Source organism: Merops nubicus, unplaced genomic scaffold (genome assembly GCF_000691845.1).
Source record: "Merops nubicus isolate BGI_N331 unplaced genomic scaffold, ASM69184v1 scaffold22148, whole genome shotgun sequence".
In the NCBI taxonomy this organism is placed as follows: domain Eukaryota; kingdom Metazoa; phylum Chordata; class Aves; order Coraciiformes; family Meropidae; genus Merops; species Merops nubicus.
In genome coordinates, this window is record NW_008623978.1 from 45293 (window position 1) to 58165 (window position 12873).

The 12873-nt window shown below is 53.1% G+C and overlaps 1 protein-coding gene across 1 annotated transcript in view; it reads left to right on the forward strand.

The window, feature by feature from the left end:
• The window catches only part of LOC103777710 (inositol 1,4,5-trisphosphate receptor type 1-like), a gene marked incomplete at its 5' end in the record, with an annotated part of 47481 nt that extends 37301 nt beyond the window's left edge, over positions 1 to 10180 (forward strand). Inside the window, 2 exons of the mRNA XM_008945268.1 lie at positions 4439 to 4600; positions 8777 to 10180. Coding sequence (XP_008943516.1) covers positions 4439 to 4600; positions 8777 to 8863 — 249 coding nt within the window. The remainder of the gene's footprint in view (positions 1 to 4438; positions 4601 to 8776) is intronic.
• Between the last annotated feature and the right edge of the window lie 2693 nt (positions 10181 to 12873).

Sequence of the window (12873 nt, forward strand, 5' to 3'; positions counted from 1 at the left end):
TGATGGTGAGTCCATTGCAGGGGAGAAAGAGCCTGACATGGGGCTCGTTCCAGGAAGCACAAGAAAGAACCAAGAGGAGTCTCATCTCACCAGAAGCAGACTTTTCCAAGCACCTCACCAAGCTGGTCCTTAGCTGTACGGGTATGATTTCTAACAACACATGCCAGAAGCTGAAATTTGCTGCCGTGCCTTGCTAAAAGACGGCTGCTGGGCAGGCTGTGGGATTTGTTCTGAGGAGCACTGAGCGAGCCCTTCAGCACCCCATAAATATTACACAGAGGGGTGGTGGAGTAAGTAGAGACAGGTCCCTGCCACGAGCAGCCACCTCCCACCCGGGGAGCGGAGCTAATGCATCTCCTGGCACCGCTCGCCCTGAGGTTGCCTCAGAAACCTTTCTTAGAATAAACTCTTCGGCAGAAGCAGGGAGGAGCTTCTCAGAATGAATTGCATCTGCATCACGCCGCGCCGCTTCCCCTTTTTCAAATTTCCAATCGTGGACGGTCAGCGTCGCCCCCATGTCTGAGATTTAATGATATTTGCTTTACAGAGAGGGACTTTTCCAACTTTACCTAGAAAAGAGCTCACCCGAAACCCAGCCCCTGTGGTTAGCCAGCTTCCGGCGGCGGCTTCGCTCAGCTCGGCTCTTCAAGCAGAGGAAGCTGCGCCTGTGACGGGAAGAGGGAGCTGACTGCACACCAGGATCCCAGGCCCTGCAGGAGCACCACAGCCCGTGCCTAACTCCCTGGGCGTGCGAGGTGCCAGCAGCCCTGACGAGGCACAGGCAGGGGGAAAAGGGACCAAGGAAGACCCTTTCCCTTCAGGCTCCCCTCCGAAAGCTCTGCCGAACCCCCCGCGAAAGATGTAAGGCTGTAGCTTTAAAGACACCCCGGCGTTCAGTTAAAGTTCAGCAGAAACTAGATCATGGAGATATAAATCTTTTATTCAGCCCTGAAGAGCAGGGCTCTGCGGGGCCAGGAGCCAGGCTGGCTCCTCAGCCCCTGACCTTCCTGTGTCCCAGCTTGTTTCGGTTCTCAGCAGCTCCACTGGAGGCATCCCTCGTTAGGTATTCAACAGCCAACACCCCACGCCCACCCCCCTCAGCACGGCCAGGGACGGGCGTTCCGGGCAGAAGCTTGCCTGGCAGCACCTCTGGGGCTTCTCTCTGCAGTGCTAGGGAGGCCCTAGGAACGTGCTGGAGGTTTTCCATGCTAAGCCAGAACAAAGGGGTTGAGAGACAGTGTTGGCACAGAGGAGAAGTGTCCGTGTGTGCCAGCAGCATCCCTGCTCCGGAGGGTCCCAGCAGCCACCGTGGCCCAGTGAGCACTGGTGCCCATCTCACCCACACCAGTGCAGTTTTACCTGTCCATCTGTGCCCAGGCTGCTGGGGTGGACATCCCCTTATCGCCTGCTGGGTGGGAGCTGGACAATGCCAGCTGAACTTTGGGGTTGAGCTCTGCCAGTGAATGATGTGAAACCTGAACAGGAGTGCAGCTGAGGTCCAGCCCCGTGCCGTGGGTTGGCCAGGTGAGGTGTACAGGTCCTTCCCAAAGCCTGTCTCTGCACAGAGAGTTTCCAGGTGCCCCTTTCTACTCGTTCAGAGATGGATCAAGACTTGGCAGGAGTATTGCCAGTCCCAGGCCAAGTCCTGTCCTTGCAGCTGAGGTGACTGCCCGGGGAGCCATGAGGCTTGTCTCCTTTCCGTTAGCCTTCTCCTTGCTCAGCTTGTGGAGTTCACGTGGAGCTTCTGTAGTCAGTGCCATGAGAACTAGAGAGGCACTTTGTTGTTTTTTCAATTGAGAGCCAACATTTCCCATACTCAGGGCTTCGAGAGCTGGGGCTTTCAGAAACCCAGTGAGTCTGAAACTTCTGGTGAGCCCACAGAAGCTCCCAGGCCTGTGGTGCTCGCTGGTGTGATTTTTAAAATGACAGAATCATTTCTCCATCTGAGGCTGCCCGTCACTGTCCCTGCTGTAACAACCAGGTTGCAGCCTCTGCAGCAGCTACAGTGTTTGCTAAGTAATGTTAGAAGAGGTTTGGGGTATTTGTTAATAAAACACTGCAGGGAGGGAAAGGCTGATGCTTCCAGGTCCTGCTCCTCTTGTCCCCTCCAAGAATGAGGATGGGGAGTGCTCTGAGGATGGGCTTGGAGAGCTCCCCTCTTTGGGAGCAAGTAAAATAACAATATTTCTACAGTAAAGAAGTAGGAGGTGGGCAAGAGCTTCAAGGCTCTGCTCTTGTATCTGCCCAGAAACCTCAGGACATGGACCTTGAGGGTCCAGGAGAGCCTGCAAGTGTGAATTCCATTTTAGTCTGATTCGCCTTGTCCTTGAAAACCTCTCAGCTGGAGGAGAGCAGGGAGGGAACAGCAGTTGGTTTAGTTTGTTTTCCCTGGGTGGGGAGGGGAAATACTTTGCTGGGGAGGTGCTGGACCTGAGCACAAGTGAGGAGCTTGCCCTCTCCTCCCTGATGAGGATTTTGCTGCAGCTGGGAGGACACAGTGAAACGTTGCCTGTTACTACTATTAAATCTTAATTGTGACACTGTCGCTTCCTAAAGTCCAAAATATTTTGGCACTCGTCTTGGTAGAGGCTTTTTTCCTGTGCATGTATTTTTTTTTCCTTTATTAGCAGAAACCATCTGCCCTGTAAACAGAGATGGGGAGGAGAAAGCCTTGCTGGCAGTGCTGCCTGGCGTGGGAACCCCGCGGCGTGCGCACGGGCCAGGGCCCCTTGCTGCCTTCTCATCCCGGCTCTAGGAAACTCCAAGCAGATCAGAAGCAACTAATTTAAGATGATGAGTCTTGGCACCACGTCTGAATTGCAGAGAGGACGTGACTCTAACTCTCTGTAGTGGTGCAGAGCCCTGATTTAAGCAGGAGGGATGCTCCTGGGGCTGGGGGAGCGGGGAAGTGGGGAGGGGGTTTAAGTTGGAGGTTTAGGAAGGGCATGGCAGGAAGCCAGAGAGAGTTTGCAGGGCTCTGACAGCCACAGGCATGAGAGAGAGCCCAGCAAAGAGCCCGGCCTGCAGAGCTGAGGGCTGGAACCCCTCTGCTGGGAGGCCAGGCTGAGAGAGCTGGGGTGGTTCAGCCTGGAGAGGAGAAGGCTCTGAGGAGACCTTCTGGTGGCCTCCAGTACTTGTGGCCTATAAGAAAGATGGAGAGAGACTTTTACAAGGGCTCGTAGTGGTAGGACAAGGAGTTCTGGCTTCAAACAGGAAGAGGGGAGGTTTGGATTAGAAATTCTGAAGTTCTTCATTCTGAGGGTGGTGAGACACTGGAACAGGTTGCCCAGGGAAGCTGTGGATGCTCCATCACAGCATGTCTCCCGGGCCAGGTTGGGGGGGGCCTTGGGGTGGGAGGTGTCCCTGCCCATGGCAGGGGGATTGGAGCGAGATGATCTTGAAGGTCCTTTCCAACCTAAACCATCTGATGATTCTATGATAGCAGGGCAGATTCTGGTTGCCATTAACCAGTGATGTTGATGGATCTTCAGTTTGAGATTCTGTTAATCCAGTAGCCTGTTACCATTTCCCCTGGCTTGCTCAAAGTGCTGTCAGCTGTTGCAGTGTCACCTCTGGGAGAGCACCCATCCTTACCTCCTCCAGCATTACTTCAACTTCCATTTCGGAGAGTTTCTCCAGCGTGGGAGGAGAACCAGACTTGATAGGAAGCGAGTTTGGTGTTGAAATGTAAGGTGTCAAGCTGTGGTATGCACCCCTCCTCCTCTTTTGTGGCTTTCTATTCCGTTCCTGCTTTTATTTTTAACGTCACTGGCACGCCCGTGAGTGTATGTGTGAGCCTCTGGGAGCACCTGTCCACTCGAGTTCCTCACTTGAATATTAGAGAATTGAGTGCCTGAAGGGAAACTTGATTATAAGCAATTGATTGTAACTTAATCTGACCCCTTCTTAGCCTGAACCAGCCAGTCAGAATATGATTTTTTTTGTTGTTTTCAACTATGAAAGCATTTTCAGGTAGAACGTGGTTTCTGTCATTAGAAAGCACAGCCAGACTTTGCTGGACCAGAAAAGCAAACCAGCTTTATCAGCAGAAAGTCTTCAGCAAATGCAAGTTAAAAGACTATAAGATGGCAGCAGGTTTCTAGCACTGGAAAATGTCCAGACATGAAATCTGGGCTGGTGTCAGTGTTCAGGTATTAGGCTGAAGTTTCTCTGGGGAAGAAATGGCTGGGGAGAGGAGAGCGAGTCGCTGGAATGGGAAAACCAACCAAAAGCAGCCTCAATCTTCAGTAGTTATGTCTGAAGTGCCTCGTTGCCTCTAGCAGGCAATCTTGCAGACTTCCCAGTAAGATGCAAATGAAAATAGCTACAGAGCTGGTGTATCTGGGGGACGTTCCTGCCTGGCAGTGAAGATCAGACTGACTCGGGCGCGGGGTTTCGTTTGGCAGACGCTAATTGTGAACTCGTGTCTGATCCTCAGGAGAGAAACCTGGACTGGTTCCCCCGCATGCGTGCCATGTCCCTCGTCAGCAGCGACTCGGAGGGGGAGCAGAACGAGCTGAGGAACTTGCAGGAGAAGTTGGAGTCCACCATGAAGCTTGTGACCAACCTCTCTGGCCAGCTCTCGGAGCTTAAAGATCAGGTAAGGGAGAGTGCTGCAAGCTCCTGTACAAAGGGGTGTTTCACTCCAGCTCCCTGCGTTCTCCAAACCCTGTGAAGAGCCTTCCTAAAGTAGCTTGTGATTAGGAAAGAAGTGAACAAAGAAAACGTCATCATGAAGCCCAGGGCCCCAGCTGACCTACCTGCCAGTGTCATCCAAAGCAGCCACCTCCAGAAAGGGAAAACTTAGCTTAAAATCAAAGCTGAAGTGAAGTGAAACTGGTCCTCACTGGTGCAGGGAGCCTCTGTGTGGTGGTGGTGGTGTTGCTACAGGGTCTAACCCCAACACCTTAGCACCGTCCTGTAAGTCAGAGGGTGTGATAGCTACAGAAGAGCTGTGTCGCTGCGTGGACCTCAAAACCCACAGAGAAACTGGAGGAATACTTGGGTGGTTAGCAGTGGTCTCCTCCGTGCTCCCTGGTGTGGATGCAGCCTGGCTGCTGTCACACCAGAGGCTGCAGCAGGGACAGAGGTGACCACAGAGGTCTGGGTGCTGTGGTGTGTTGCTGCTGCCTCACATGAGAATGCTGCACCAACCTCTGGGGTTTCTTCAGTGCAGCAGCTCTTCTGCAGGAAGGATTTGAGGGTTTGTGTTCCTTTCAGCTTGGCTGGGGCTTGAGGGGATGGTGGAGGTTGTTCCCAGCCCAGACCACGGAGGCAGCAGGGCCTTACTGAGTGTTGTCTGTATGGATTAGAGCCTAACTGGAAGGAAAAGGGGAAATGCTGTGGCCAGCCTTGGTGGGAGCTGTTTGTGGCAGCAAAGTGACTGCTTCCCTGTAGGGATTGATGACCTGAGCCAGATGATTCAATTAAGTTTGCGTGGTACCAGCACTGGATAAAATTAATTGCTGGCTTGCACGTGATGGACTCGCACGGGGCAGACGCGGCCCCAGGCTCGCGTCGTTGTCTCAGATGGGATCTGTCTGGTGTGTGGCTGGCACAGCTCTCTCCAGAACTCATGGGATTCCTGCTTCCCATCTCTGCTCTGGGCTGGCCACTTTTCCCTGTCAGCCAGTTACCCCCATGGAGGCTGAGTCTCTGGAAGCCAGGGAGGACTGAGATCCTGCTCCCTGCCTTCCGATCACGCTCAGCCCTTTGGATGGAGCTGGGGCCTCCTACCCGACACCCCACAGAGCACCAGGAAGGGATTAACCTGTCGGACTGGGAGCAGAAAACATTGCTGCTCTCAGCTGTAATTAGTTCTCAGACACTGTGCCATGGACCCCCTTGCTCTACTTGATTTTGAGGGTGGAGGATAAGAGGCAGTTGCTCTTTTGTCTGTGCTTCAATACTTGCCGGGTAGGGGTTTTGCTGTTTTGCCTGGAAACAATTATCTTGCAACATGTGTCTTGTGTCTTCTTGTTGAAGGGTCTGACTCAAAAGTGGTCTGCAGTCACCAGGAGTCTTTCCATCGGCTGCAGCCAGCCCTGGATCAGAACATTTATTTCTGAAGCTTGCAGCTCTTGGCTGACCAAGCACTAAAACCCCTTTTCACTCTTTGTGAAAGTAAGAGTGAAGGATTTAGCTTTTAGAGAGCTATTTGACTGTAAAAGCAAAAGAGGAAACCAGCTTCATTAATGCTGTGATAGCTTTTAGGAATTCCTCTAAGTACCATTATTGAGAGCGCTGCTTCAATTGCAGGATGCTCCAATTACGTGACATAAACCAGCAGATCCCTCCTCCCGGTCAGAAACTGTCTCCAGGAAAAGGAACTAACTCAGGGAACTTTTATTTGTATTTATCTTCTTGTCATTAACTAAAGGGAAAACCTCTCATTCGTTTGCTTTTCAAGCTCATTAGCTTTCTGGAGACTAATTGTTAGAAGCTGAAATCCAGCATGGGTGGACATGCTTTCCCAAGAGCCACGACACTCTTCATGCAGTGTGGAAGGACGGCAGGGGCGTTGCCTGCAGCTGGATCAGCCCCTGGCTGTGAGGCACCTCGGGCTCGGGACGCTCCCGTGGCGCCAGGCAGGACCCTGACCCCTGTCACCCCACGTGGGGTTGGCTGGATTTGGGCGGGCTGGCAAGCAGCACCGTGGCCACGTGTGTGTGCCCAGGCTGTGCCCTGCTCACGCGCTTCACACGTGCCCTGCCCCTGTCCCTGCTCCTGCCCCTGGTGGTGACGCCAACTCACCCACGACCTTTGGAAGGAGGGACGCGTGGCCGGCAGTGCCGAAGGACCGCGGGCCAGCCCGGCGTGACTCGGGTCAGCCTCAGCCCCTGGGCTTCTCTGTCTGATCTCCCCTGTTCTCTGCAGCTTTCACTGCCTGTCAGGCCCTGGCTGCTGTAAACCTTTTCCAAAAGTTCCCCCCTCCAGGTAGGTGGGATGGAGATGAGATCGCTCCGTGGCCGCCCTGTGCCCTCCAGACAAGCGTTAGCATCCTGCAGGGTTAGTGACCTCCTGCACCATCCCTGCAGCTGCATTCCTCTGCTTTACACTCCCTTGTTTTATTCTTCCCTTTTTTTAAAAGGTGCATCTCCCACGTCCACCTGCGTTGGGCTGCACCATCCCTTCTGCACAGCACGACAAACATTTATTACAGCCCCTTTTCATTGTTCTTTTCCTTTCCACTTTTATTTCATGTGTCCTCTGAGCCAGTTTATTGGCTGTGTGAAGTGGTGGCTCTTGGTTTGCTCAGTGGAAGCTTTAGGATGAAGTCCTCATCGCCTCTCTGCGTTGCCAACTTCTGGGTTAGTGCAGAAACAGTTTTTCAGAAGTCCCAGTGGTTTCAGCAGAGCAGCAGCTCCTGTGTGTCTGAGGCCAGAGAGCGATGGGCACACAGACAGACAGGCCCCTCTCCTCCTGCTCCCGTTGGCCCGTGCAGCGTCACAAGCTCTGTGAAGGGACTCCAGGGGGTGGGACCTGCCCTGGTGAGGCTGCGGTCATCTTCCTGGAAAGGTGCAGGAACAGTTCTGCTGCCCTCGGGTCAGGCGACGAGCAGGCACTGGGCTGCACTGGGCTTTAATTATGGTTTCAGGAGGAATTGCTGCATCTCAGCCCTTTCCCCCGCGGCTCCCTGAGTGTAATTACACCCAGCTCGCCGGGGCGAGAGCAGCGGTGTCTGCTGTGGCCCCTGGGACGTGGAGGAGCCTTTTGGAGGTGGCCCAGAACGGCCTGTTTGGGCCAGTTCCTTTTCCCACAATGAACTCCAGACCTGAGGTCAGGCCCCAGCAGGCCGGGTGACCCCACGCCAGAGACGGGAACGCTGCTCAGCGTTGCCAAAACTGGAGATTTCAGACAAATGCCTCCAAGGGTAGGGTACAAATGAACAAAACGTGTGAACCTGCCACTTCCCTTCTCCTGGAGTTACTTCCACAACCAATTACATTGGATGATTTCTGTGATTAAATATCTGAAAATTGGAAAAAATTAAATGGTTGTGGATGGAGAAGTGCAAGGTCCTGCAGCTGGGCAATCCCCAGTGCCAGCCCAGGCTGGGGGTGCAGGGCTGGGGAGAAGGCCCTGGGGGTGAGGAGCTGGCCAGGAGCCCCCGGCAGCCTGGGCTGCCCCCCCAGCAGGGTGGGCACAGGGCAGGGAGGGGATCCTGCCCCTCTGCCAGCTCTGGGAGACCCCCCTGCAGTGCTGGGGCAGCTCTGGAGTCCTCAGCACAGCAGAGCCAGGGAGCTGCTGGAGCAGGGCCAGAGGAGCCCCAGCAATGCCCCGAGGGGGGAACCCCTCTGCTGGGAGCCCAGCAGGAGAGAGTTGGGCTGGGGCAGCTGAGAGGAGAAGGCTCCAGCTGGGGAGACCTGCTGGGGGCTGCCAGGACTACAGGGGACTATAAGAGACCTGGGGACAGATGTCTTACAAGAGGTCGGGTAGGACAACGGGTGGTGGTTTCACCATGGGGAGCACCCACCATGATCCAGCTGTTTGCTGCTCATGCCACAGCTGGTCCTTACGGGCCTGGTGGCTGGTGGAAGGTGCCAGAAACCTCCTGACGTTGGAGAAGAGAGGGGTGAGCTGCAGCGTGGCAGCTTCTCAGCAGCAGCAGTGAAAAACGACGGTGGGGTTTTGGTGGTTTCCATCCTGGGGGCAGCGTTATTTGTGGCCAGTAGGTTTCAGAGTGAACGCTAAGCACCGAGGGCAGCACCAGCTCCTTCAGGCTGCCACACAGGGAGCGCCTGGGCTTCATGAGCAAAATTCTTGAATTTTCCAGATGACGGAGCAGAGGAAGCAGAAGCAGCGCATCGGCCTCCTCGGCCACCCTCCGCCCGTCAGCGTCAACCCCCAGCAACCGGCCTAAGTCAGGAGGGTCCCTGGCCCCTCGTGCTCACCCAGAGTTCAGACCCGACCACTGAGGCTGCTTCTGTGTACGTTTGGTCCATCCTGTACATATCCTGTTTTTATACTGTATGTATATGACTGCTACTAGATCAAGTTTTGGGCATAGGTATTGTAACGAGACCTGTCGGCACGGGACAGAGGTTCGACTTTGTGCCAAAACTATCAAAATTGCCTTTTTCTTGGAAGGACTAAAGAGAGCACCTGAATTGCACTTGAAAAGAAATCTTTGACTATGTGACATGTATTTTGTATTTAAAAAAAAAAAAAAAAGAAAATAGAATAGCTAGTATTTATGTTTTTATACAATTGTGCAATATGAATTATGCAATCACAATATATTTGTAACTCCTGAATGTCCCCAAAGGGAGTGCACATCTTTGGTGTGTTAAGTACAATGTAATAAATGGTATAAAATTACAGGTGTAAATGAGGCTGCTGCAAAATTGTGTAACTGGTGATTTTTTCATACCCTTGGACATTTTTTTGTACCATGTGTGTAAATATCTTGCGATGCCATATCTGTTGCCTCTTCCTCCCAGAGATAACCCTGGGAATCCGTGAGCTGGTAAATTGGTATCAATTAAAGCAAAACGTGACTCGGGAGCTTCCACACAAGGAAAGCAGGAGGTGTTTTTCAAGTGACTTCTTCAAAGTACCGAGGCTAGAAGAGCTCAGGTACCAGGTTTGTTTTTTTTTTAAACGCTGAGATTTCTTAAAGGGAACTTTTTATGCAAAAGGAAAGTTTAGGATGAGGATGCTCTACTGGTGAGTGGGTGCAGTCTCCTACGGGCATTTCCTGCCACGACACCTAGAACCCATCTCGAGGCTGCCCAGGCTTTGCCTTCTCAGTGGGTAGGATCCTTTCCTTTTATTTTTCCATTGGAGCCCTACGTGCCTGCTGCAGCCGTGGCACCGACGGAGCCGTGACCTGTCCCGCCAGGACAGGCCAAGCACTGACCTGTAATGCTTGTGAGGGAGCCACTGGTTTGAGGTCGGTCTGTCCCACCCCTTCCTCTCCCTCTCCCCCTCCATTTTCAGTCACTTTCTTCAATTTCTGATACTAGAGAGTATGAAAGGAAAACTTGGTTGGTTTGGTTTTTTTTTCTCTCTCCAATCCGTTGCATAGTTTTATACATGGACCTCATTTTACAGAAGCTAACTTCTCTGCAATACTGTCTACAAAAAAAAGAAAAGGCCAAAAAAAAAAGAGCTACAAACAGAGCTATGAAAATTTGTAAATGCATAAATATAAGTATTTAAATAAATGATGCAAAATACTCTACGGTCAGAGGCTGCTGGTGGTTTGTCTCCCCTCCAGGGTGCTGTGTGCTTACATTTGCTGCTGCCTGCCCTGGAAAGCTGTCCCAGGGGCCTGGCAGGTAAGGGCAGTGCTTTTCCCAACCTTTCCCAGAGGCTGGGATGGTAGCACCTCCTCCAGCAGTGAGGTTCTGGTGCCCAGGGACCTCGCCTGCTGTCACTGTTATCAAGAGGATACTTCACCCTCTGACCACTGATGTTTTGGGTTGGTCATCCTGGGACTGGAGCCTGTGAGAGTTAAAAAGCATCGTGTGCATGGGAGCATTGCCCACTGGGTGTGTTTAAGATGTAGCAGGAAATACCTGGTCAATTAATTATCTTTAATTTGGTGAGTGCACAGGACTGTCTGGAAAGGGTCTCCTTGGCAGAGGTCACCACCAAAGTGAGTGTCTCAGGGGGGAGGCAGGGAGGGCAGCCTGGCCAGCCATCTCCAAGGCAGATTTATTGGTGAGGTTGTGACTTTAGTCCCACATCATCTCCTGTGTACCCTGGTGCATCTCCTCTTCCTCCCCCTGCAGCCAGCACGGGCACTGCCATCGGGGCTGTGCAGCACAGGAGCAGCATCTCCCTGAGCAGCAGATGTGTATCTGACCCCCTCCTGCCACCCAGGACAAGCAGACCCACGCAGGTTTCTCAGGCTGCCCGGAGTCTCTGCCAGTGAGGTGAGGGAAGAGGCTGCAGTGCCTCTGGGTGCACAACATGGCTCCATCTTCACCTGAAAACCTGTGAGGAGCAGCTGAGGGAGCTGGGGGTGCTGAGCCTGGAGCAAAGGAGGCTCAGGGGAGACCTTCTGGCTCGGCACAGCTCCTGACAGGAGCCTGGAGCCAGGGGGAGGTCGGGCTCTGCTCCCAAGGAACAAGGGACAGGACAAGAGGAAACAGCCTCAAGTTGTGCCAGGGGAGGTTGAGGTTGGACATGAGGAACAATTTCTTCCCCTTGAGGGCTGCCCAGGGCTGTGCCAGGCTGCCCAGGGCAGTGGTGGAGTCCCCACCCCTGGAGGGGTTTCCAGGCTGTGGAGATGTGGGGTGAGGGACATGGGGCAGTGGTGGACTTGGCAGTGCTGGGTTAATGGTGGGACCTGATGATCTTAAAGGTCTCTTCAAATCATAACAGTCCTATGATTCCTCTCCTTACCGTGGTCCATGGCAGAAGAGGCAAGGAATGGAGAAAACCCTTTATCTGGCTGGCAGCAGTTTTGACCCTGCAGCTGGTGAGGTTAATGCCTGTGTAAGGGCCTTCCCCTTCAGAAGAGAGATCCAGCACTCCATGGTGACTTGTTGATCTCAAGGAAAAGCTGAGTGAGAGATTTAATTACCACATTTCAGATGTTCTTTCCACAAAAGCGATCCCTTGAAATCACAAAAGATTGATAACAATTTGTGGACTCTGAAAGAAAACCTCCAAAACCTGAGATGAGTCTGTAACAAACCTTTAAGCCAGGCCCTGGGATGTGAGGCGTGGCCTCTGGAGAAGCTGTAAGACGAGGTCCATGGCTCTCATTGCCCACCTCTGAGGAGGTATTTATTTACCAGGACATCAGAACTGAACACGGGGAGTCCTTCAGCAGCGCTGAGGTTGGTGTGTGCTGTTAATAGGGTGGAATAGCTACAGATATCAAAAGATGACTTCAAGGAACAAAACTAGCACTTGCAGACCGCAGATGGGGCCGAGGAACGGACTTTCCTCTCGCCACAGGGCTGGCGTGTGGGGGTGGCCAGGAGGAACCAGCTCCTCCCAGTGCCAGAGACCCAGCCATGGCTGGGGAGCACGGGGAGCTGGTTAAGCAGAACCACGCTGGGGGAAATCCAGGGGTGGCAGTGGCCACCAGAGAGGGTGGGTGCTGCTGTGGAAGAAGATTGCTCACTCCTGCCTGTAGTGCGGGGTGTGAAGAGGTGCAGGAAGAGCCTCCTCTGCTCCCACCACTGCCCCTAGGGCCATTCCAGAGGGTCTCTTTGGTACTACCTCCAGAAAAAACAGTGTGGGCGTGCAGGGCTCTGAGCACCTAGTTGGAGGTGTTCCTGCTCAGTGTAGGGGGTCTGGACTGGATGACCCTGAAAGGTCCCTTCCCACCCAAACCAGTCTGATTCTATGCCAGAGGAGGCAAGCAAGAAGGTTTTGGGAAAAGGTGAGTTGTGAGGAACTGGGATTGTATTGCTTGGAAAACAGGGATAGAGGAAGGAAGATGCCCCATGTGCCATCAGAGTGAAGGTGATGTGTGCTGAGGAAGCAAGGAGAAGGAACTGCTCCAACGAGCCCAGGAGGTTTGAATCCTCCACAGCAGGGTGGCTCTAAAAACACCTCCCTGGCGTCCAGCAAAATGAGTGATTTGGTGACACAGACAGACAGCAGTTAGTGTAAGGATTAGATGGAAACTGGGGAGTCTCCACCTGCCTTGCACACACCCGAGACTCCTGTTTGGAAGCAGCTTTCTCTCGGCAGCACGGCTGTATGTTAAAGTTTGGGAAGACAATTATTCTGTCTCTTAAATAAGAACTTTCATTTGGAGGTGAAAATGAAAGTGACCTTCCGAAGAGGAAGGAACAAAAAGAACCTACCAGTTTTGCTAATAATGGAAAGTCCTGGAGGGGAAGGATCTCCGTGTGTTCTCCAATTTGCATGAGGGGCCGAGCCTGGAGGAGAATTTCCTTCGCT